Genomic DNA, 26,343 nt, shown 5'->3' with positions numbered 1-26,343 from the left:
GCAGAGGAACGTAGGTGTCGGGGTTGTGTCTGTCCAGAGGATGGCCGGTCGATGCTGCTTAAAGTAGACGACCGGACGATGCGGCAGGAAGCAGACAGCTGGACGATGCGGAAGGAAGAAGACGGCAGGACGATGCAGAATGAAGAAGACGGGTTTGATTTGTAATCCCTAATCAGCTTGGTGGATGGAGGATGTACGGAAATGTCAAACTTCAAAGATGAAGCCAAAAAAGGCTAGTTAATGGGCCCCACGAAAGTATTGTTTAACGATAGTACCTGTGAGGATCCGGTGTCGGAAGGCCAGTTGTGCAATGCTTGCTCTGCCTACGCCACATAAAAAAGCACACACACACCCATACGGACATTTTCTTAAAACACTTGATTTCAACTTCTAACACACTAAAAAGTCTTTTCTAGAAGTTTTAACGAAACTCAAAATTTTACTATTACAAAGCTTTCTCCAGGAAGAAGCAAAATCATTCAAATAGCTATAGTAGATGCTGAGAAATGTTAATGCAAAGACAGATGGATGTTAATGCCGCGCGCGCCTATTACTATATATACGCGTCTCCTCCGCCGCTGCTCCGGCCCACACCACTTGACTGCGAGCGCGCACTGGGCCGATTTTCGCGAACTTTACGACAGTTTTTCGCATGCTTCTAGGCACTTGATCAAAAAACTGAAATCTACGTTTTGTAGTGCACGATGTCAACTTTTCGACCCTTTGTTTTAAATTGTAATCAGACTTATGGTAGAGCATACAGGTCTGCCGGAATAAAACGCACCACAAACTTTGAATCACGATTTTGAGCGAACTAATCCGATATCACCTAACTTTCGTACATATAAAGAAATTATAATATCTACTTTTTTCTAAAACTTTAGCGCTCCAGCTCGAAAAATGACGGGGCTATGAATTTTCGAAACAACGCGTAACTTTCCGGTTTTTCCTAATTATCTCAGGACCTAATGATTCGATTGAGGCGTTCGACCTCTTATTTTATAGATATTTCTATTTTCTACAAATCATCTTGTCAAGACATACCTATATCTTCTTTATTTTTAAAGTTATAAGCAAAAAAAGACTAAAATCGCGTTTTTTTGCAATAAATTGTTAATAACTATAAGAGACGGAAATCCGAGTGAAAAAAATATACCTTTATATCTGCTTATTATCCTTCATATGATTGCACAATCGGTTTGCTGCAACAAATTATGTCACAAACAGGCAGTTTTAAATCCCTACAACCTAGCCTATATTTTCATACCGCCGCGCCTGGTCGTTAACGGACCATAGAAATCAATAGACAACAAGTCGTGTGACGCTTCTGGAATGATCAACTTCCTTAGCGATGCGCACGGACGTGTAGAAACTTTGTTTCTTTATCACGAGTCAAGGAAATGAAATCAGTTTTTTCGCTATATGTTTTAAATTTTTAAAGTAAAAATCTTCTTGTAACATACGAATGACTTTATTCACGCCTACATGGCCGTAAGTCTCGTGAGTTTTGAAAATAAGTGATTTGAATGATTCTTTTTATTAATAATGTCATTTTCTATTATATAAATAGCTTTGCTGCTTTGATTTTTGTTATCTAAATTTTTTGGAAATAATTTACATACTCGTCATTGTGTTGTAACGTTGACAAGTGTTTAAATTCGAACATTACAGCTTTGCAAAATATTTGCGACAACGTTTTCTTTCCTCGATACAAGGTTATAGTCTCGATAATAAAGAATGGTTTGGGATTTTTTATTTTCATTTTATATTCGAATAATGCTAATCTACCTGGTTTCCTATAGAACACTTTACGATATTTTTGTAATAATTTTTTGAGATTATTCATCGTTTCTGGATTTTTTGCTATACAGAATTTCAGTTTGTCGTCGATTTCCTTATCGGTAATATCGTAAGGATTAACTAATAATAAATTGTGGTTATTGGCGACTTCTCGAGCTTCCAGAGCGCTTGAATTATGTGTCACTTGCCGATGGTGCTGACGCTTTGTGTCTGAATGTTGGTGTCACCTGTGTGACTACTCTTTGGCTTCTGCTCCGTAGTGCTCTGGGTCTAAGTGTTAGTCTCGTCCATGTGTATTTGCTAAGCAGTGCTACGTCTAGGAATTAGCCTCGTTTACGTGTGAGAACTTCTTTTTTCGATTTTGCTTTACAGTACTTACTAGCAGCAGATGCTCGCTAGGTTGTATTTCGATGACGATCGCGCGCGCGCGCCCGTTTGTGTGTGTGTGGGTGTGTGTGTGTATGCATGTGTGTGTATATATATATATATATATATATATATATATATATATATATATATATATATATCTTCCTATATTATATAGTCATTTTGGCAAGACTCCCCCCCACCACCCTTCCACCCCCCCCCCCACTACCCCCCACCACCCCCCCACCTTGGCCCCCCCACCAAAACACGTAAAATTCTTTCATTTTTCTGTTATTTTCGAAAATCTCAAAAACCCCCCCACCCCCCCCCCCCCATCGCCCCCCACCACCCCCCGCCTGGCCCCCCCACCCCCCACCAAATAACATGACTGCTCTCTGCGTTATCGGGCTTGACGATCATCTTATTCATATATTATAAATCAAATTATTTGCGGGTACGATTCCCACAGTCATTTTATAGATGCCTTTTGCGGCACAAAGATTTAAACATTAAGAACATTAAAAAAAATTAAAATTAATTTAAAAAAAAATATATATATAAATTCAAATGATGAATTTCAAGCGTCAGAAAACTTCAAAAACTAGCTAAAACTATTTTAAATGCCATTAATAGTAGAAGTTCAATGTTAAACAATACTTTTACTTCCAGTAACAGGTTTTCTTATACAATAAGATCGATCATTTTCAACCATCCAGAACATAATTATCAGTTCATGAAAATAAAATTTTGAAGATAAAATCACACAGAAACTACAATAGGGGGTTGGCGAGCGAAGCGAGCAGGGGGGCGGAGCCCCACTAGTATATATATATATATATATATATATATATGGGACGTTTCACGTCAACCGGACCATCAGTGCACCCAAAATTTGGGTTAACCTAACAAGACGTTTGAGATCTCAAAATGATCGCCTGGTCAAGGGCTTTTGAAAAAGTTCTAGCCTTTTCAAAAATCCAATGTGGCGCATAAAATATGGAGCCTGAAACCCACGTTTTCATAGCACATTCAACAAAAACAATAGTAAAAATGTTCTAATTTGTGAAATATCCCACCAAAAAGCATGTACAACTCATGATAGGACATATTATTTACAATGCTGACGGAATTCCAAAATCAAAAATGGCGGAATCAAAATGGTGGACATTATACCTCCACCAAACTCATTTTACCGCAACAAATGATTTTTGATCAGTTTAAAGTGTCGATATGGGAGTTTAAGGGGCCGCTGAATCTTATTTTAACCTTGAAATTTCAAAATTCAATATGGCCAATATAAACTGGCGGATATTTGTCATAACCCACCCGCAGGCTCTCTCGCATAGAAAGGAATATTTTCTTCAAGGAATGCTTTCTTCATCGGCGACTTTTTCTCCAACAGTCTTTTTCAGGATAGTTGGTGAGCAAGTCCATCAGCGGCTTTATTCATAGGCGACTTTTTCTCCAACAGTCCTTTTTAGGATAGTTAATAGGTACATTAATAGATACATTGGCGACTTCTTCTTCAACATCCTTTTTAAGACAGTTGTTTAGTAAGTCTTACTTTATCGGCAACTCCTTGTTCAACTGTACTAGCCGTAATTTTGTTATTTCTAACATTTTTTTTTGTTTTGGTTGTGCTTTCTCATATCCTACAACAATGTCTTCTCCTGCGAAAAAATATCGTATCGATAGATGCGTTAATCCATTCGATATTAATACAGGACACAGCAAATCTCTTAGGAAGATCTCCAAAGAATTTCAAGATGTCTATCCTGATTATCCAACATCTTCACTGATTTGTGATACATGTAGAAAATCCTTTTACAAACTACATGATTTGTCATCTCCAAACGTCAGTATGAGTGTTGATTTTGAATCAGAGACTGACTCACCTTCGGTTTCAAACACGGATGCACCTATGCAAGATGATCTTACAGATATTTTAACTGGACTTAAAAGCAAATTCCAATCCCTGCCGGAGAACGATCCATTACGTATCAGTATTCTTACTATTTTGCCCGAACACTGGGCAATACGTAAAATTATGAACCAATTTGGTGTGTCTCACAGAAACACAAAACAGTTAAGAGTATCAGATGGAGTTTTGGCTTCCTGTTGCAAAACGTGGAAAAACATTACCTGCGGAAACTACTCAGAAAGTTGAAGATTTTTACGAAAATGATCTTAACAGCAGAATTATGCCAAATAAAAAAGATACTGTCAGTATTTATTTATATCGTGAAAAAATAAAAGTGCAGAAAAGATTTTTTTTTTTTTTACATGGCATTTGGAACTCGAAATGCACCTCTCCGATCGACACCCACCCGTCCTATTTCTACTAGATCCGCTTTTACGTTGTCCTCCCATCTACGTCTAGGTCTACCTAGAGGTCGCGTTACCATCGGCCTGCCCTTCATGACACGCGCTGCCGTACGGTCGTCTCCCATTCTCGCTACGTGCCCTGCCCATCCCAATCTGCGCGATTTTATTATTCTGTTAATATTTGGTGACGCGTACAGATTGTGTAACTCATCATTGTGTAGTCTCCTCCATTCCCCGGTTTCCTCATCTTTCTTCGGCCCGTATATTTTTCGCAAGACTTTATTTTCAAATACCCTAAAACGGTTGTCCGCCTGCTTAGTGAGAGCCCACGTTTCGCACCCGTACAGAACCACCGGCAGTATTATTGTCCTGTATATTCTTATTTTAACGTTTTTAGACAACAGCCTCGACTTAAGTAAATTACTCACGGCGTAGAAGCAAGCATTACCCGAATGGAGTCTCTTATTTATTTCGACATTAATCTCGTTTTTATCATTTATGGTCGTACCCAGATACCTGAATTCGCTAACCTTTTCAAAAGTAAAATTCCCAACTCTGAGATCTTCCTCCCCTCTGCAGATCCCTAGCTTATCCACAATCATGTACTTTGTTTTTGATTCACTCACTTCTAACCCTGTATACTCCACCGCTTTTATGAGGATTTCCGCGTTTCTTGCTACCGTTTCCCTGCAATCCCCCAGTATATCCAAATCATCTGCGTAGCCTAGTATCTGCGTTGTTCCATTAAGCGTTGCGTCCATCTGGCTAACCTGCATTTTTCTAACGGCATACTCTAACGTTAAGTTGAACAGCACCGTAGAGAGTCCATCCCCTTGTTTTAAACCATCGCGTATCATGAAGGGTTGTGATACATTACCGCCTACTCGGACCTTTCCCGTGCTTCCGTTCAGACATATTTGAATTAATCTCACGAGTTTTTTCGGTACACCGAGAAGTACTAGAATTTGTTACATTTTGCTTCGCTTAATAGAGTCGTACGCTTTTTTAAAATCTATAAATAGTTGGTGTATGGTTTCGCAAAATTCCCACTTTTTCTCTAACAACTGTCTTATGGTAAACATTTGATCGCTCGTCGATCTGTTGCGCCGAAATCCGCACTGATAATCTCCTACTATATCTTCCGCGAATGGAGTGAGTCTAGCTTGTATTACGTTTGACAGAACTTTGTAGCACGTTGCTAAAAGTGAAATACCCCTATCGTTATTGCAGTGTGTCTTATCCCCCTTTTTAAAAATCGGTATAATGATAGATTCTTTCCAATTTTCGGGTATTGTTTCATTTTTCCAGATGGCACATACTAGTTTATAGATTTTGAAAGTGAGCTCGACGCCCCCATATTTGAGTAACTCAGCTGGTATAGAGTCATTTCCCGCGGCTTTGTTGTTTTTTAGTTTTTTAATCGCGGCCTCTACTTCTTGGTAGCTCGGTTCCTCCACGTGGGGTTCAGCAGTGTAAATTTCGTTCCCTAATTCTTCGCTATTTTCGTGCACGTTTAATCATTTATCGAAATAATTTTTCCACAGCGACAGTAATTCGTTGTCATTTGTTACGAGGTCCCCGTTTTCGTCCTTCATCAATTGCGCTCTACTCCTAAAACCCTTTCTGATAGCGTTAATCCCTCTGTACATTTCGCGGGGTTTATTTTCCTTACTGTTAGTTTCTATTCTCCTAATAAGATTCTTTTGATACTCCCGCTTCTTATTTATGTAGATCGCGCTCGTCTGTTTCCTTACGTTAGAATACTCTTCTACGGTCCTATCGCTTCTATTTTTTAAGCTATCTAATTTAGCCTTTTTGCGCCTTTCAAACCAGAGTTTGCACTCTTCGTCAAACCATGGTTTGCTCTTTGGCTTTTTCTTTTTACCCAGTACTTTGTTCGCGGCCTCTTTTACCGTTTTTTCGATGTCCCCCCATAAGCTATTCGGTTCGTCATTCCCCTCCGGCGATGTGTTTGCTTCTTTAAGTGCCTGAAACCTGTTATTAATTTCTATCTGGTACCTAATTCGCTCTGTTCTATCTCGTAGTTTCTCAATATCGAAGCTTTCTACCTTGTTTGCTCGCTTACTATTTTGATTCGCTACTAGTCTAGCTCTTAATTTGGCTACTACTAGGAAGTGGTCCGAGTCGCTATCTGCCCCTCTGTAAGCCCTTACGTCAAGAACATTAGTATGACGTCTTTTTTCAATGAGGAAATGATCAATTTGGTTCTGTGCGGCCCCGTCCGGCGATGTCCACGTTGCCTTGTGTATGTTCTTGTGCTTAAAACACGTAGTTTTGATTATAAGATCTTTTGCCGCCGCGAAATTTATGACCCTAATACCGTTATCATTGCTGGCTTCGTGCAGGCTTTCCTTACCTATAGTAGGCCTAAACATTTCCTCCCTACCTATTTTAGCATTGAAAGCGCCTAATATTATTCTTGTGTCGTAAGACGCGAACTGGTCGATTACCTGCTCTAAAGTTTCGTAATAGAGATCCTTAGCTTCTTCTTCTTTGTTCTCCGTAGGACAGTGTACATTAATAAATACATATCTATACCATTCACCTTCGATAATGATGTACGAGAGCCTATCATTGACGGATTTGAAACTTTTAACCAAATGTATGATGCTTTTGCTTACGAGAAATCCGGTGCCTAGAGATCCCCCACTCCCGGCCCCATACAGGTACGTGAAGTTACCCGATGCTAGTACTCCGCCATCTGGCCACCGCGATTCCTGTATTGCTACCAAATCTAGATTGTACCTATCAGCTTCCTTTACGAGTTCTTTAAACGCACCTGCTCTGTATAGACTGCGAACATTCCAAGTTCCGACCCTTAAGTCCCTTTTGGTTCGGATTTGATTTTTTTGAGCCATGATGTTATGTTAAACCCGCGCGCTTCGGATCCTGTTCCGATCGCAGGTGAGTCCACCGTTCTAGAGGTGATAACCCCCATACCTCTCTAGAACTAGGTATGAGAGCTTTCCGACTTTGACGAGAACAGTGTCAATTCGTCGTCAGACACACTGCGGTTTTATTCTCGAATCCTAACGCCCCCCTGCAAGGCAGCGCGCCTTCGCTGGCATCGTTACCGCGTAAGACCAGGTGACGAATCATTCTACACATCCCCTTTCGGGGCAGTTGTCATCGCTCCCGCATCCTCCTCGGCAGCAGTATTTTTGCCCATTTTTGTAATGTGTCATGAAAGAGATAGATTGAGAGATAAGAGATAATGTGAAGTGTTTTTGTTGTTGTGGTGCTTGCGTAGTGTTTCTAGATGAATGCATTCGACAGTGTGGGCTCATCACACCCACGCCTGTTCCTATCGGCTGTCCGCGGCTGCTTATTCAATTTATTCGCAGCTAACCTCTTTCTCAGGGGCTGTTCCTCTATCCGCAACCTAAGGACGCGCTGTGTAGTGGTGATAGGCACCCACCCGTCCGATCTGGACGACAACGCTCAAGACCCGCTTAGGGTAGCGGCATTGTAACAGGCAGAAAAGATTATTACTTACTGATATTAAGAACCTTCATAATCAATTTAAAGAACAGTTTCCTGAACATCCGATTGGGCTTACCAAGTTTGCGGAACTGAGACCAAAATGTTGTGTCTTTGCATGATCCTCTGGTACACACAATGTATGTGTATGTACGATACACCAAAATTTCAAGGCGATGATTGACGCAGTAAATATAGAAAAAATCTCAAACAATATTCTGAAGAATTATAAAGATTGTTTGAATTTCGTTCTATGTGAGGATCCCAAACCAAGTTGTTATTTGAATGAATGCAAATTTTGTCCGGACATTCAAAAGTTTTCTAATTACGTTGAGAACATTATGGATGAGCACAATATTGATCAAGTCATGTGGAGCACGTGGCAATCAACCGATAGATACACTTTGATAAAACATTGCCTAACATCGCAAGAATTTATTGAAACTTTATGTTCTAGCCTAGAAAAGTTGATACCTCATCACTTCATCGCTAAGGAACAATCAAAGTTTATTTCTGGGAAGAAAAATAATCTTTCAGATGAAGAGGTTTTTGCTCAATTGGATTTTGCTGAGAACTATGCTTTTACAGCCCAAGATGCTACACAGGCATTTCATTTTAATAATGATCAAAGTACGATTTTTCCTGCTGTTGTTTATTATAAATCTGAAGGCAAGCTAAAGCATTTCAGTACAGTATCTATGTCCGACTGTACTACTCATGATGCCACTGCAGTATACATAATGCAGCAAAAGCTTATACCTGAAATTCGCAAGGTTTGTCCCACAGTAAAAAAGGTAATATATGCTACTGATGGTGCTAAACAGCATTTTAAAAATCGTTATCAAATGAGTAGTTTAATGAGTCATAAGAGAGATTTTAGCGTTGATGCTGAATGGCACTGTTTTGCAACAGCACACGGAAAAGGTAGTTGCGATGGAGTTGGAGCGATAGTAAAGAGAGAAGCTACAAGAGCGAGCTTACAAGCTGCAAAAAATAAAGCAATTCTAGATGTTAAAGCTCTTTATTCATGGGCTAATGGGCGATCATTCAATATAACATTTTTCTTATACACCAAAAAATATCACGAACAAACTCGTCAATTCCTAACAAAGAGATTCAAAAACTGTCCACCTGTCACAAACATACAAATGGGGCATGGATTTATCCCAGAAAATAATGAAACGTTGAAAGTCATGCATTACTCAAATGCCAATGAACCTAGGAACAGAGTAATTTATGATATCGGTGAAAGCCATTTATCACCAGTAAAAACTCCACGAACGAGGAGCCAGAATTTATAAGAGAGCACAAAATGACATTAAAGATTGATTCATTTGGCTAAATTATATATTTTTTTCATCCACGCAGGCATATACATATACACAGAACAATAGAAAAATGTAAGTGCAAAAGCCGCAGACAGATAATTCTAAATCTAATAATATTCTATTATTATTAATATTAATATTATTATTATACATAATATTCTTACAATAAACTACTTTCTGGAACTACTCCGTCAATATCAATAAAACTTGACATGTATATCTGTTTTTGAATTCTGAATTCGGGAAAAACAGTTATTTTTTATTTTCTTAACTCTTTTTTTTGATTTTTGAAAAACACTATTTCGCGTTTTTTTATCATCCCATTATTACAAAAAATTCAGCTAAAATGCATTTGAAAGAGAATGAAATTACCTGCTTTTCCTCATTTGGTCCTCGGGATCGACTGCTTTGTACGGCAGATAAAATGAAAAAAGTAATTTTTTTTTTTTAATTCATATCCCTGAAACTAAACATCATAACCTTACGAAAAAAATCATGTTGATGAGTTACGTGTCAAACTATATTCCATTAAAATTTCAAGTCATTTGACTACTTATTTTTTCAATAATAAATTGAAAACTGAAAAAATGAGTTTTTTTTTGTGCCACGATTACGGACCTAATGCCTTATTGCACTTGAGATTTTGGAAAAAAGTAGATCTTTTATGTGTTTTGGCTAAGTTCATTGCGCAGCTTTCAAACCCCCATGATTTTTAAGACATCAAGGTTTCAATTTTTTCTGGAAAATTTTTGACTCTCTAAAACAATGTAGTCAAATGCCTCAAAATTTTATTTAGTGATTTACAGTATTTTTTTTATTGTAAAAATATTAAAATGCGAAAGAAGTAAGCATTTCACAGTATGATATCGACTACGATGTCTTGCTCAACATTAACTACGTGTTTTAAAGAAATATGAATAAGCGCATTTGCAGCGACGTTTAAGGCACTAGGTACATCATACCCTAGCTTTAGGTAATAGTCCTAGATTGCCAAGAACTATTAGGTGAGACGATCATTAAGAAGATGTGTAGATAAAAAATAGGTTAACGACTTATAGTCTGTTTTAATAATCAGCTCTGTTTACACAACGAAAGTGCGTAACGAAAGTGATAATTTCTTTTAATTTCCAATAATTTGATTCTTTATAAAAATTTTCTAAATCTAAAAAAATAGAAATTTTGGATTTTGCAATCATAGTATCATCAAAATGGTAGCACCTATACATATAGGCCCTTATTATATCAAGTTTTCTATTTTAACAATTATCTAGAAATTACAAAAAAAAGTCTGAATTTTGCACTGAGATCTGTACAGATCTTCCCTGCAGGGATCTATGCACAATCGTCTGTGCATTATTTTTGTGAGGCAGTAGAAGTGAATCTAATCGTAACTTATATCACTTTCATCTTTCACGCTAACTGTATAATCTATATCAATAATGTCATCAATGGCATAAGTACTTTATATGTAATCTCTTCTATAGTAAATAAAAATTTATGTTTTTTTTTTATAGACAACGTGCCTAACTGAACTGCCAGATGTTGCACCATGCAACGGTACCATTCGCCTACCGCCTTCATGTAGCGAAGAATCACCAAGTAGCGGTAGCAGTGGTGGGGGTATAACGCATAAGGACCACCATCTTGATATCTCCCGAAGGAAATGTCGCATTCTAGCTCCAATTATCTTAGTGATGACATCTTTACTTTTAGGCGGACTATGTTTGCCAATTCTTCTCCAAACTTCGCCAGCTACACATCAACAAAGGTTGGATATTATAAGAAGAATCCTCACTGAAGTGCCTCTTATTGATGGGTGAGTTATAAATTAAAACAGAAATCACAAACAATTTTCATAATCATAGCATTAAATTTTATTCAATTTGATGTGACGATGAATTAAATTAATCATACATTGTAATTTACCACAGCAAAAATTCATTGCTGTTAAAATTTTAAATGATTTTGTTGATTGATTCTCGAGATTAAAGTCAATTTCTAAAATACGATTTTTCCTTACATTTTCGCTTTTTTCTTAAGGAGGCTCTGTAAGATAACATTTTTGGCTCTATTAAAAACAGATTATCGATTCCTTCCGAGGTGTTAAATGATCGGATCACATATTTTTAGAAAACGCGCGTATGGATTTGTTTGTGTGTGTGCGTGCATGTATACTGCCTTTTAAACCAGTTTAAAATGCTATGCAATAAATGCCTTTATTTTAAATTACTTCAAGGAAAGGTCTTTCAACTCTTACGATTACTTAAGGAACACAGACAAAAATTACACAAAGGACAGTAAGACGCCTGGCGTTGTTAAGGGTTAATAAATTGGTTCCACAACATTTCACTTAAGGACATTTCTTCACACGACATTTTACCTACAGACATTTTGCCTAAAGACATTTCGCCACACTGACATTTCACCACAGCGAAATTTCGCCACTAATTTCAGATTAGTTAACAAATAACTTTTATTGCTATTAACTTGTGTTACATTGGTTTTCAGTACCAAGTTGCTTAAGTGACAGACTGACATGCTTCAAAAAATTATTTTTTTATAACACGTGCATAAAAAAGACCATTTTCGGCGCCTATAAACTGGGCCGAAAATGGGGTTTTCCGAGCGTCACACAAAAAGTAGAGCGAGAGTCCCTGATCACAATACATGTATCAATTAATCCATTTTCGCCCCCTATACAGGTAGAACGAGCCTACAATAATCGGAGAATCGGAAATCGAGAGGAGCGAACGACCGTTTTCGCTCCTCTCGATTAATTTTTTTCCATCTCCTTACTAAAACTTTAAATCGTTAAAAACTTTTGAAACAATTTCCAAAATTTTCCAAAATTATCCAAAATTTCCAAAATTATCCAAAATTTCCAAAATTTTCCAAATTTTCCAAAATTTTTCAAGATTTTCAAAATTTTTCAAAATTTTCAAAATTTTCAAAATTTTCAAAATTTTGATTTATATATATATATATATACACGCACACCGTAGTGGACGACTCGAATAACTCTATTCTCAATCAAATTTCATAGGCCACAAAAATGGTCTTCTTTATACACTTGTTATAAAAAGCACGGTGAACAACGAGTGGCGAATGTGCTTTTCCAGACTCGGATGATGTTTGAGCCAATATTATCCTCGCTTGGAAATGCCTATTTTCGCTCCTTGCTGTACAATGTACTATAGTCGTATTAGACAAAAAATGAAGAATACGCAATTTTACGAAAAAACGATAAAAATTTTGTTTTAGTATTTTGCTTGTAACTATGCGGGGCATATTTTTTTTTTTTTTTGATAAACGGGTTTTAGGAGCGTGTTCTACGGAACATTTCCTGTCAAAATAAGCAATGAAAAAATCGATATTTTCGAAGTTTAAAGGTGTTGTGTCCCCTTAAAACGAGTTAGCCCGAGCCGAAGCCGAGGGCGTAACGAGCCGCAGACGAGTACTGCAACGACGCGAGGTCACGAAGCCCACTAAGCCCTTGGTGCACACCATATTTTTTAAACACAAGTATGGATTTCCCTGTCTTTCTTTTGCGTAATGAATGGGACTGATGCAACTTTTTTCAGATGCAGCAACAGCAGTCATAATGAATATATCTTCCTATATTATATGATCATCTTGGCGAAACTTCCCCCCACCACCTTGCCCCCCCCCCCATCAAACAACGTAAATTCTTTCATTTTTATGTGATTTTTGAAAATCTTCGAAGTCTTCTTACCGCCGTCCTCTACCCCCCCCCCCCTCACCTACCCGTTACCAAATAACGCACAAATGTGAGCTGCATTATCGGGTTTAAGACTGTCATATTTTCACTACGTTGTTGCATTGTAAAATATGGCCGTATTAACAGTCTGGTTAATTAATTATATTTTAGAGAAACAACTCAATAAACTTTCGGAAAGTAAATTAAATAATTCTGTAATAAGGGCTGATTTTACGACTATAAGTCGTCAATGAATATCATAATCACAATCTCACAATGTGGCGGAGAACTCAATCGACGCCTTCGATCACTTCGCGTCGCATACAGCTTTCGAACTGCTTTTGTTTCGTAGTGGTCGACGTACCTCCTGGTGTGTACTCGGCTGCTCAATCTGCTTTAATCATACAAAGATAACGCCTGTGACGGTGGTGGTATTCGCGGGAAGGAGTCGGGATCGGGATCGAGCGGAAGGTCGATAAATCACGACAACGTGCGTAAAATAATAAGCCTAGGGTAATATTTGAGCAACGCAAAATAAACATAAATGTATAAAATAAAATTAACTTGCAAGTCACACAAACACAGGCACTGCGCGCTCTCTTACCTTGTCTACTCGAACAAGTTGCCAGGATCCTCGTAGATGCTCGCTGCAACTGTTGCTGTACCGCACGGTCTACAAGATAATTGGGATCCCCGATTGGCTGCAAATTTGCCAGCATCGTCGCCATCATTGACGACTGTATCATCTGCATCAACATCCATACAGTCGTCATCATCGTTATCATCATCATCCGTGCCCTCTATATGACTCGCGAGGCCCCTTGACAATGCGCCGGGTGCTAGGAGTAGCTTGAGGGCGGGCTTTCTCAATGTGAACTCGCTCAGGGCTCGCATTGAGATCGTCCGTAATTTTCTAACGAAGCGCCCCTGGTATGATATCTTTGGCTTTACAGAGACATGACTGGGTCTGATTGTGGATGACAGCCTAGTTAGCATCGGGGGATATTCCATCATTAGGCAGGACAGAAATGTATACGGAGGTGGCGTCGCCTTATTTGTACGCAATGGATTGAAAATTAAAAAGCTTGTTTTTTCTGATACTAGGGGTCTAGGAAAAACTGGAATCCCAGATTACCTATTTTGCAGCGTACAAAGGGGCGACTCACCTACGGTGCTTCTAGGCATTATTTACAGGGCCCACAAAATTCCAATACAAAAGGACTCAGACCTTTTTAATGTATTGCCGGACTTATGCGGCGAATTTAGTCATAAGATCATAATGGGTGATCTGAATTCGGACCTATTGTCTGTCTCGAAAGACGCTACTACTATCAAGCGTCTGTCCGAAGATTTATCTCTTCATATTATCCAGCATGGTCCCACGCATCATACCTCATCGTCTCATACATGGATTGACCTTATCATGACCGACGAAAACGACACGATCCTGGACTCTTAGAATAAGTGGCTACCTAGTTTTGGCAAGCATTGTGTCATAGATGTCTCGCTAGGCATCTACGCTCCCACTCTGGTAAGTGAAAAACACACACCTTCTCTTACAGAAATGACAAATGCATAGATACTTCTAGTCTTGTCAACCTCATGTCTTGTTGTGACTGGACAGCCATGAATTTGATCGAAATCGATCTGGTTCTTAATAATAATCTAAAATTAGCAATTGATGAATTGGCGCCTTTGAAAACGATTTGCCCACGTAGGAAATATTTTCCTTTGTCTGGATCAGAGCTCAGGATCCTCATCGATAAACGCAATGCTACACTCAGGCACTATAAGCGCACGGGGAGAGCAGAGCTTTTCGATGAGGTTACTCGACTCACCAACAAGGTCGACATGCGTTCTGCTCCTTTAGGGGAGTTCCTTCGGAACTGAGCCTCCCTACCGTGAGCATTGAAACCGGAGCTAGGGCCTTCTAGAGGGCACTGCGACGGCACCTGCTGACCGCCGAATCGTAGCGACTTTGGGCCCTCTGGTGCTGTTTCTTTATTCTAGTTAGATGCGGTCCTTAGGCCGTAACTCAACTTAGTTTTACTCTCTCTCTCTCCCTCGCTCTCTCTCTCTCTCTCTCTCTCTCTCTCTCTCTCTCTCTCTCTCTCTCTCTCTCTCTCTCTCTCTCTCTCTCTCTGCACAGGAGAGTGCGGAGTGATAGCACACGTGCGAACACGACGTTCGCGAAGCAGCTCTAGCAGCAAGCTGCGTTGCAACGCGGGTAAATCACGGACGTCGAAAGAGTTCTCCGTTATACCGAGGGATTCTGATCCAGTCGAATATCACCGAGTTTTCCCCGAAAATAAATCCCGTTACATGGCGCACTATGATAATTATGAATTTAAATAAATAATTTATGAAACAATATTCGTACTTTCATTAATTACACAATTAATTTTGATTGATATGAACTACACTATCATTTTTCAAGGTAGTTGGAAGAAGATCATGAGTTTTACGAAATTTTAAAATAAGTTGAGTAGTTAATGTTGCTTCAGTTGGAATTTGGTCTAAACTTGTAAATTTTGTTGTTATTTATACCTCATCACGAAATATTTCGAAAAATTGAATTCACGAATGTAATCTTTTTAATTGATCTTCATCATATTCTATAACCAAATCATTTAAATAACGTTTATAGTTTACTTGTTCTAATTCATGTAGTTCGATTTGATTATTTAATGCTTGAAAAAAGTTTTCATGCGCTACGTTTTCTGTTTGAACTGAAGAATCTTGAGTTAGATCCCACTCCATTTTCAGATATTTATAAATACAGCTATAATATAATCAAAACAAAACTTTTTTTTACTAGATTTGTTCAAAAAAGTATATGTATATTGATGGGAATCAAGTATAAACTTCTATTCCAAACTATATTTTCTATTTCTGAATTTCTTTTTTTTTAAGTTTATTCCTATATTATCAAAACTTTATCCTTGAGATTTATTAATAGTTATAGCAAACGCTAAGACTAAAGAAAATTGCATTTGTATAAAATGATTGGCAATGAAGATAAATTTAAGGTATTTAAAATAATTCTAGGTACAAATACTACAAATCCTCAGTTATAATTTTAGCTTCAATGTTGTACTTAAATAATTTGGTAACTTTTTATCGCGTGCCATTACACAAACCGTCTGTTATTCTCAAGTTTTTTATCAACACAATCATAGCCCTAATTTTTAAATACAGTTTATGAGGTGGTAATTCTTCACGAATGCTATTTAATATTTCGATCGGAAAATTGATATATATATATATATATATATATATATATATATATATATGTGTGTGTGTGTTATCGTTAGATTTATCAACACCTTGATAGGTTGCAATATCAACACTGTAATTAGTTTTTGTCCCTTCTTCCATTTGATTGAAAATTTTATTATTCAAAAAATAAGTATATTCATTGTGAGAAGTGAGTATTACATTATTTAATGAAAAATCTATGCTGTAACCAAAGATTTTTAAACATACACCATTTGTTTTCCATTCTTGTGGAATTTAAAAGTTTTTTATCTTTCCTTCTCCTACTTTTAATAATAATTTTTAAAATGTTTTATTAAGTGAACGCATGTTTATGTTCATTTTCAAAATATGGAAGTGTAACCAAAGGTATGATGCTTTTATAGTTTCTGCTATTATAATAGTTCTACTACTATTAATTAAAAGAAATTAAATCTGCTTCTTGTATTTTTTTTTATCAGATTAAAATTGTTAAAATGCAATTCTTAAGTTCGCCAAATCTTAAGTTTTGCGAAAAGTTCTATGAGTTGTCATTCCTTTTGAGAGTAATATTAAAGCTTGTCACGGGGCAACTGGGCTTTAGCGCGACAGCCGCGAAGATGCTGTCGCGTCAACGAGGAGGATTACTCACTCTTTTATCTCCGCACGGTTATCCCTCGATGATGCTGAAGTCGGCGACGGACGTTAGCCGTCGGTGCAATGCCGACTTCGTACTATGCAGCCAGGTTGCCTCGGTGTACAACAGCTTCGCACGCCGCGCTTTCTTCGCGCGCCGCGATGTAACCGGCTTTACTCTACCGGGTTCGTCGGAAGGACGCAATAGGTTTACGGAAGAGACAGACATGCGTTCGTGTTCAAAAGTAAGATGTCTATATTCATTCAAGATGTTAATACAATGTAACGCGTGTCGCGAGAGGACTAGTTCGCACTTGCGGCTCGCACTGGAGACGAGCCGACGACTCGGTGGCAGCGAGTCTCGGCCTCGGCGTCTGCAGCCCGTTGGGTAATCTATAAATCGCGCAGTAGCTGATGTTACGGACTTACAGTTTCGACGCGCGCGTTGGGTGCTCGGTTGCCGCGTATCCGTCGGCTGCCGACGGGGAAAAGTCCTATGTGTCCGTGAGGCGTCCCTCCTGGCTGAAACAGTGACGTGCTGGGGTACCCCGAGTACTCGAGGTGATGGTGGCTCGGGTGTTCTCCTCCAGCGGATGGTCCTGGTCGTCGCTGCTCTCTCTCGTCTCGGATGCACGGGAAATCGCGGGTGGTATACCGGTAAAAAGACGCATGTCTAGACTGTCCTAGCGCCTTTTCCTATCTGTCTCACGCGCTGATTCCGCGCGCGCTTCTCGAGTACCGCCGAACTGGCAAAGTCGCCCTCACGCATGAAATGGTCGCGCGACGCGACGAGCGCGCGAAATACGAATTCGCGTTCGCTCGTCACAAGCTATACCTCGTCACAAGCTATACCTGTCCATGCCATTGATTACATTTTTTCATTCTTAGAAATGAAGTAATAAATTAAAGTTTTGTGTAGGAATGTTTTTTTAGAACCTCTAGGACCGTCTATAAAATACAATTTGTGAGTTTGCGAATATATCGTTTCAAAAATCTTTTATTGGTCATTGTTCAACTGATTATACATTGGATCAAACGAACATTTGCACTGTTCAATTTCTTCACCATCATAAATGATCTTTAAAGCAGTTTTGTTTGGCATAGGTAGATTTAATGATTCAGATGATTTATCCTCTAATTCAAATATTTTATTAACATGTAAAAAAGCACAATTTTATTAGTTATGAATAAAATCTTTCGTAGAATTATTTTTGTATTTGTTCCACATGCGATCACCTTGAATATTTTCAAAGAGTAAGAACCACGCAAATATTGTCGCAACTCATTTGGTATCATAACAGTACTAACTTCTTAAAAAATGTTATCAATTTTATTGTCATGTTTAATAAAACCCATGGCAATAGCAGTGTCTTTATATGTACTATAATTTCTATCTTGTAAGTTTTTAAGTCTTCAAAGTGATGACGCGGTGCCTTTTACTTTATTTACTATCTATTTTGAATGAAACCGTTAATGATCTTTGGGAAAAACTGAATTTATTCTACCGATAGTATTATTTTTCATTTTATTTTTTATTTTTTGCCATTTTTTACTCTTTCTATTAAAAATAATATTCTGGGATATGTACGTATTTAATAGATTTTGCGAAATTATCGACTTTATTTAATTCAAACCATTCTGTGAGTCGTGTTGAATAATTTTCTATTGTAGTTTTAATTTTATAAAATTAACAAATTAGTCTATTCATTTAAAAAAATTCTGAACCATACAACATTTGAATTTATATTTTTCAAAAATTCACACGAATATAGGTGGTTAGCGAGCGAAGCGAGCAGGAAGGCGAAGCCCAATAGTGTGTGTGTGTATATATATACCCCCTGCTCGCTCCGCTCGCTAACCCCCAAATTTTGGTTTTTATTATATTGTATTGATAAATAATAAATTGAGTATAAAAAATGTAAATATTTATTTATATAAAAGTATTGTAAATAATTAAAAAAGGACATTTCATCTATAGATAGTCAATTTAGATAGTAGATTTTTTTTGAAATTTAATCTTGAATTCATATTTTAACCCTCGTTTTTATTGTCTGATATATTCTGAAATTAATGTAAATAAATCAATTTGGTATTCAAATAGAAATTCATTTTTTACTTAATAACCAAAATATTTTATAATAGATGAGTTTAAAATGTTACCTTTATGATAAAAATTTCAGAACCAATAAATCAGATCTTCTAGTTCCATTTTTTCACTCAATAATTTTATATGATCGAAAGATTTAACTTTTAGAAGATAACTATTATCTAAAAAAAATATAATAATATTCGTATAATATTAAAATGTCTATATGTATATGGGTTTCGAAATCTTACTTTCACCAATATTAAGGTTTAAATGGATTATAAGATAGGTATAACATATATATAATTAAAGAAGAAAAAAATGTTTGATCTTCGATTTGACAGAGAACCACCCATATATATATATATATATATATATATATATATATATATATATATATATATATATATATAACGATTAAATTATTTGTAATACCTTTCTCTTGTAAATGACCAATCAATTCAATTTGGCTTCCTCTTTCAATAATCATGTAACTATCATCTTTCGTTATTTGAACATCTAATTTAAAATGACCGTCAGTTATAGCACCAAAAAGTTCATTTGCTTTATTTACGTATTTTGGTTAAAACAATTGCGTAGAAATCCTTGTATTTCTGAAAGTCATGTGATATTAATAATTACATCGGTCAATATTATTTCAAAGTATTACAAATTTAAAAATTGACGCGGAGGGACGCGGAGGGGGGCGGAGGGGTTATTGACATTAATTTACACATGCATCTATATAATATAGGAAGATATATATATATATATATATATAAGGCTTTCAAAGTATTTGAAACAAAAAAATTTTAAATTTCGCTAACAAAAATATCTGGGTAGTTTTAGTTAAAAATGCATCTCTATCGTGAGCTACAAATCATTGAAAATAGGCAAAATGTCGGGAACGTTGAAAATGATTACACTTTGTATATGTATGGTTTTCCGTTACCATCCTTTACTTTAAGCGTGAGAGTGAGAGGCGAGAGGGTAGAAATAGTTTTATTTACGGCTTAACTATACTATCTAATTTATTCCTTGAAAAGCGGGAAGTAGATAGGCTATAGGCATACCAGAACATAGGCATACTAAAACACCCCTCTCCTCTCAGAGTGTTTTGGTACCGATGAAAGAGGAGGGATCCCCTCTCTCTCCAAGATACTAGAACACCCTCTCTCCTTCTCTGATTTTCGAGAAACGTGTGAAAAGCGAAGGTGGTGGAAAGTGTGTAAATGCATCCTTATAAGATAGCAGTCAAATCTAATAAATTTATCGGAGAAAAATAAATCCCGCTTTCTCACAGTTTAAACTGAAAGATAATAACAAGAATAATAAGTACATCTGCTCGCTCTCGTGAAGTGATGAACCCTCAAAGCTGTTTCCACGTTAGATTGTCACGAGCAGAGATAATTTTCACACACACTTGAAATTACTGTCGATTCTTAAAGAGATAATCTTACGCTCAATAGATCTCACAGGGGTATCTGTGCGGCAAACACGCAGGTATACACATTTCCTCGACCGCGTGCTTACATACGGAGATAACCTTATTCATAGCACAATAGATCTCATACAGGTATCTGTCGGACTTCTTGCCCGACACGCGCGCAGGTATACATATTTCCGCATGCTTACCTGCACGTACGTATACACATCTGACCCGTCCCCTTCTCGCTCAGGCATACATATTTTCCCGACCGCTTGCTAGCCTATGCGCAAGTATACACATCTGGATGATTGCTTGCAGATTAGCAGATAGATTATCCGCCAAGTTAATATGTGCATGTGTGCGTTTCAAGAACTAGGATTTTGAATTTTCACACAGATAAGTCGGATACGTGCTGAAGACTCTCGCATGAAAATTTAAGATATGGACAGTCAACAATGATCGCTCTTGTAATGCCCTATACACGATCCGGCGTGTTACTTCCTAGAACACATACATTTAAAAAAATCCTAAAAAACATCCGACTCTGCCTATACAGCGAACGCACGGAATATTTCGGCCGTCCCCACTCTTCTCACCTCCTACGAAACCAGCAGCTACGCAGTAGTCAACGCAGCGACGGCAGGCCATCGACGCGCATGTGTGTGTGCGCGTCCCCCTTCTCTCTCCAGCTACCAAGCCAGCATTAGCAGCAGCACGTTGCGTAACAGTATTTGTATATGTGAGCGTAAGCGAGCGACGGCGAGTCGTGCGCATCCGAGTATGTTTGTATGAATGATAAATGTAAATATGAATGAATGATAGTATGATTGTGTGAATGTGCGAATATTTTCGGCGGCTCGATCAGCGCTCGCTTAGCGCCCTATAAAAGGCCATGCGAGGCCTGTGTTCAATCACTAGCGGAGCATTTTCAAGCGCCCTAGTCTACTCTGGCTGCACTTTTAAGCGCCTTAGTACATATACAGAAATCTACTGCAAAATTAAGCGTAGAATTTAATAATTATAAAATTCGAGCAGCACTTTTAAGCGCTCTAACACATACTCTACTGCAAAATTAAGCGTAGAATTTAATAATATTTAATAATCGCATAACAGAAGTCTTCATCAAAAAATAAACAAAATTGTAACTAAATCTGATTTAAAAAGAATAATAGCAATAATAGGCATTATTCTTATGTTAAATTATTTTTGTTAATATACACACTATTTTAAATATAAACAGTTTATAATTATTGCGTTGCATACCCATTACCCACAATCCCGGACCTACTATTATTATTATTATTATTTAATTCATTTACAATCAATTTTCTTTTTATATTATTCGTTAAATAATAATTTAAAGTAAAATCGATTTATTCCAAATCTGAATTCGGATCCACGATTCAGATTTGCAAATGTTTATTACTTTTTCTAATAAATATTAGACTTATTATTTCTTTTATTACAATCTAATATTAAAAAAGTACCAAGGACCAGTAAGAAGAAGTGATGAGCGTTTCAATGGCGATCCTGCCAGGATTGTTGGTTTTTAAAATGGATGTGCAACACTTAAAGTAAAATCAATAATAATTAAAGCTTTCCTATTGATAAAAGTATTCACCGTTTTTTACAATTAGCAAGATACAGATCTGTTCTACGTACAGTCTGTATATTTTGCAGTCATTGAAAATTATAAAATATAAATTTATCTAAACATTATAAAACTAATGCGACGCATACCAACCGATCAATGGATCATAGAATCCACAAAGCAAAGCCGGGAGAATGAGATTAACCGGAAGGTTCAATTATTAAAAATTTCAAGAGCTTTGGATGTCCTATTTTTTCGTTCACGATCTCAAGATCAAAGGATAAAAGATCTTGAATTCCAAATTGCAATCTTAAACAATAAATTGAATGATATAACTAACGAAAATATTCAATATAAAATAAGACGCAACAAAATCTTAAAAAAATTAAAAGACGAAAGTGATAGCCAGACCCAACTATTATGTATACTTGTAAATGATATGAAAAATGTTAAGAAAATCAATAAAGAAGTAACCATGACCACAGAAGTAACACCATGAAATTATTTTAAATCTTATTCAGGATTTTATTAGTGTCCAGAAAAAGTTGTGTTCATTATAAATACAATAACTTTTCTTTTTATATAACAATTTAAAAAATTATACAGACGTATACGGAGGCATAAATGAAATTAAAATGGCGGAATCGGGTAACACCATATTTTTCAGTACGCTTCGAAAAAGCGCCATGATCACCCGTAGTGTAGCCACGAAAGAACTAAAATTACAATTAAACGAAACCCTTAATGCAGTACTTACAACAGATGACTCGAACCAGTCAATGATCGACGATCCCTCATCAAACGCCAACTGGTCACGAAAAGTACACGAAGTACTAAGCTATCTGCTAGAAAAGGCAGACGAAACGTTAGGAATCGACTCAATCAAAGAATTTGGTACTATTATAGATACAAATATGATGAAATCATAATATATATAAATGATAAAGCTGAAAAATTATCTTATAAAAGCAAAAGTTTATTAGAATCTAACATGGACCATCGCTATATAGAGACACTCGAGGAGGTTACAACGATGAATGTTGATTCTCACTCACCTTATTTAAATGAATTAACGTATCGACGAAATGATCGTAATTCATTAATTGCTCCATACGATATTACTGATATGGAAATCAACGAAAAAATTAAATCCTGTGTAGTAAAAAATCCAGAAACGATCAATAAACTAACAAATTTAATCCAAAAATATCGTAAAGTATTCTATAAAAAACCTGGAAGATTAGTCGGGTTTGAATATAAATTAAGATTAAAAGGAAAGCCTGAACCTTTCTTCATTCCTCCGTATCCAGTAAATATAAAAATGAAAAGTAAGTTACGGGAGCAAATTGAAGTAATGTTAAATTGGAAAATTATACGTCGGTCAAGTAGTAATTTCATAAGTCCATTTGTACCGTTAATAAAAAAGAACAATACAATTCGTTTATGTTTAGATGCACGCAAAGTAAATGAAATGTTAGAGGATGATCTTGAATCACCCCAAAACATAGAAGAACTTTTACAACAATGTCACGGTGTAGAAGTCATGTCGAGTCTCGATTTAACGTCAAGTTTTTGGCAAATACCTCTAAGCGAGGAAAGTAAACAGTACACTGCATTCATGTTCGAAGGAAAATTATACGAATTTGAAGTAGTTCTTTTCGGTACAAAAATAAGCAGTGCAGCTTTAATTCGCGGTTTATTTCACGTTACAAAAAATCTCGGTGATTTGATATTAAATTTCGTGGATGATTTTCTGTGCATCTCAAAAAGTGAAAAAGATCACTTGAATCATTTAGAAAGATTATTTGAAAGTTTAATTAAATGGAATTTCACATTAAATTTTGAGAAAACGGAATTCTTTAAAGAAGAAACAAGATTCTTGGGCTTTATTCTCTCGATTAAAGGAATCAAACCACAAGAAAATAAAATAGAAGCAATAAAAAATTATCCTATTCCAAGAAACATAAAACAGTTACAAGCTTTTCTCGGAACAATAAATTTTTACGCCAAATTCACGAACAATCATGCAAATGAACTACTACCATTATTGGAGTTATTGAAAAAAGTTAAACAAAAATCCTGGGGGTGGGGGGACAGACAACAAAAAGCATTCAATAAAGTAAAAGAGCTTTTTGAAAAAGACGTTTGCCTTGCATATCCTGATCCATCCAAACCATACATCCTCCGTTGCGACGCGTCTGATTTCGCAATTGCGGGTGCACTTTCACAAATAGATAACAAAGAAGATGAACGGATTATCATATACATTAGTAGAACGTTAAAAGCAGCAGAACTTACATATTTTAAGACAGAAAAAGAATTACTCGCGATTGTATGGAGTCTGCAGAAACTTAGTACATATTTATGTGCGGCTAAAGTATATATAAATACTGATCATAAGGCTTTAATTTTCTTATTCAAATGTAAATTCGTCGGAAATCGGATTTGTAGATGGATTCTCGGCACACAAGATTACAATATACAAATTGACCACGTATCAGGAAAAGAAAACGTAGTGGCCGACATGCTTAGTCGACATCCAACATATAACCCAGACGATAAACGAAAACCGGGAGAAATTATTATCGCAATTGTAAAAAAACAGAAATTCTCAAAAGATTTGTTTAATAAATTTAAACACTTGTCAGAGCATCAACGCGATGACGAGTATTTAAATCAATTAATTTCAAAAAACTCTGATGATAAAGATCCAAATAAATTAACTTATCTAATCAAAAACAACATTATTTACAAAAAGAATCAATCGAATTCATATAAAATCATGATTCCTAAAAACATGATAGAACAATTAATTCTTGAAACACACGAAATGCACGGCCATGTTGGCGCGAAAAAAGTCATTCGTATGTTACAAGAAGATTTCTATATAAAAAATATACGACACAACACACAAAAAATAATTGCTTTTTGCGACTCATGTCAACGAAACAAAGTCTCAACTCGCACACGTGCAGCGCCTATGGAATCTATTATTCCAGAAGCACCAAACGATTTATTGTCTATAGATTTTTATGGTTCCTTACCGACGGGGCGCGGTGGAATGAAAAACATTCTCGTAACCATAGATGCATTTTCAAAATTCGTAGTTCTATATCCAATACGACGACAAACTTGCACTGTAACTATAAAGAAAATTTTCTACGATTATATTCCTCAATACGGAAAACCAAAGCGCATTTCATGTGACCACGGCCCACAGTTCACCGCGAACGCATGGAGCAAAAAATTAACCGAAGAAAACATTGATTTGATCTTCTCGTCCATAAGACACCCGCAAAGTAACATCGTCGAGCGAGTAAACAAAGAACTCGAGCCTGAAACATACCAGCTGGGTCGGATATATTAATATAATTCAAACAATAATAAATGAAACACATCATGATACGACACATTTTACACCAATTGAATTGCATTTGAATATCAAACCTAAACGTGCATGGAAAAATTGGATCAATCTAATTAATCCAGAAGATGATATTCCGTACGAGAAAAGGATTTTTCTCGCATATGAACGTATCAAAACAAAAGCACAAAAACGTGCTGATAAATATAATCTAGAAAAACAACAATTTTTTGTTAATTTTAACGAAGGCGATGAAGTTCTTTTAAAGTCAAATAATATATCTGACATAGAGAACAAGAAAATTTCAAAAGTTTTTTCAATCTACGAAGGTCCATATGAGATCCAAAGAAAAATCGGGAAAACGTCATATTTTTTGATTGATCGAGAAAATCAAAAGGAAAAAGGTCATTTTCATATAAATGATTTAAAAAAATATCATAGAAAAGTTTAGTAGAAATAAGAATAATATCAAAATAATTTATTTGACTTTAAAAAATAAACTTAATTCACACTTAAATAATGATTCATTATAGATGATGTATCACGCATATATCTTCTATGTTATAGAAATTAATAAATAATTAATAAATAATATTTCTATAAATTGGATGAATGTATAAATCGCAAGTCTTTGCCTGATCGCATAAAATTAGCAGATCTGAGATAATTTATATAACACTGTTTTTCTTTCTACTTATGGAATTCCAGAACCTCCTAACATTTATTAACTCATGCAAAGAATGACTGTACACTCAATAGGTTAAAATATACTTAAACTTAATAAAAAATATACAAAAAGAAGAAAAAATGATTCAATCTATAGTAAACATACCCTACAAGTATTATTCTATTTCTATACGATAATAAAAAATAATTAATTCAGTCAAATACTTGTAGAGAAATTTATACAAAGATAAAGCATGAATTTACTGAGGGCAATACAAACACGGCTTAAGCATATTTCC

At 36.3% G+C, this 26,343-nt stretch overlaps 1 protein-coding gene across 11 annotated transcripts in view; it reads left to right on the top strand.

Annotated features, from left to right (window-relative positions):
* The window catches only part of LOC107982149 (dipeptidase 1), a 662,392-nt gene that overhangs the window by 168,090 nt on the left and 467,959 nt on the right, over nt 1-26,343 (top strand). For all 11 annotated transcript variants that reach the window (XR_004345325.1, XM_032602224.1, XM_031933340.2 and 8 more), the window contains one exon: nt 10,835-11,136. Coding sequence is in view for 10 of the 11 variants with exons in the window: in XM_032602224.1 (XP_032458115.1) it covers nt 10,835-11,136 (302 nt within the window). In the remaining variant the exon portion in view is untranslated. The remainder of the gene's footprint in view (nt 1-10,834; nt 11,137-26,343) is intronic.

This window comes from Nasonia vitripennis, unplaced genomic scaffold (assembly GCF_009193385.2).
Source record: "Nasonia vitripennis strain AsymCx unplaced genomic scaffold, Nvit_psr_1.1 unplaced0148, whole genome shotgun sequence".
Classification (NCBI taxonomy): Eukaryota; Metazoa; Arthropoda; class Insecta; order Hymenoptera; family Pteromalidae; genus Nasonia; species Nasonia vitripennis.
The sequence above is the reverse complement of the archived record's forward strand: the minus strand, read 5'-3'. Positions and strand labels throughout refer to the sequence as shown.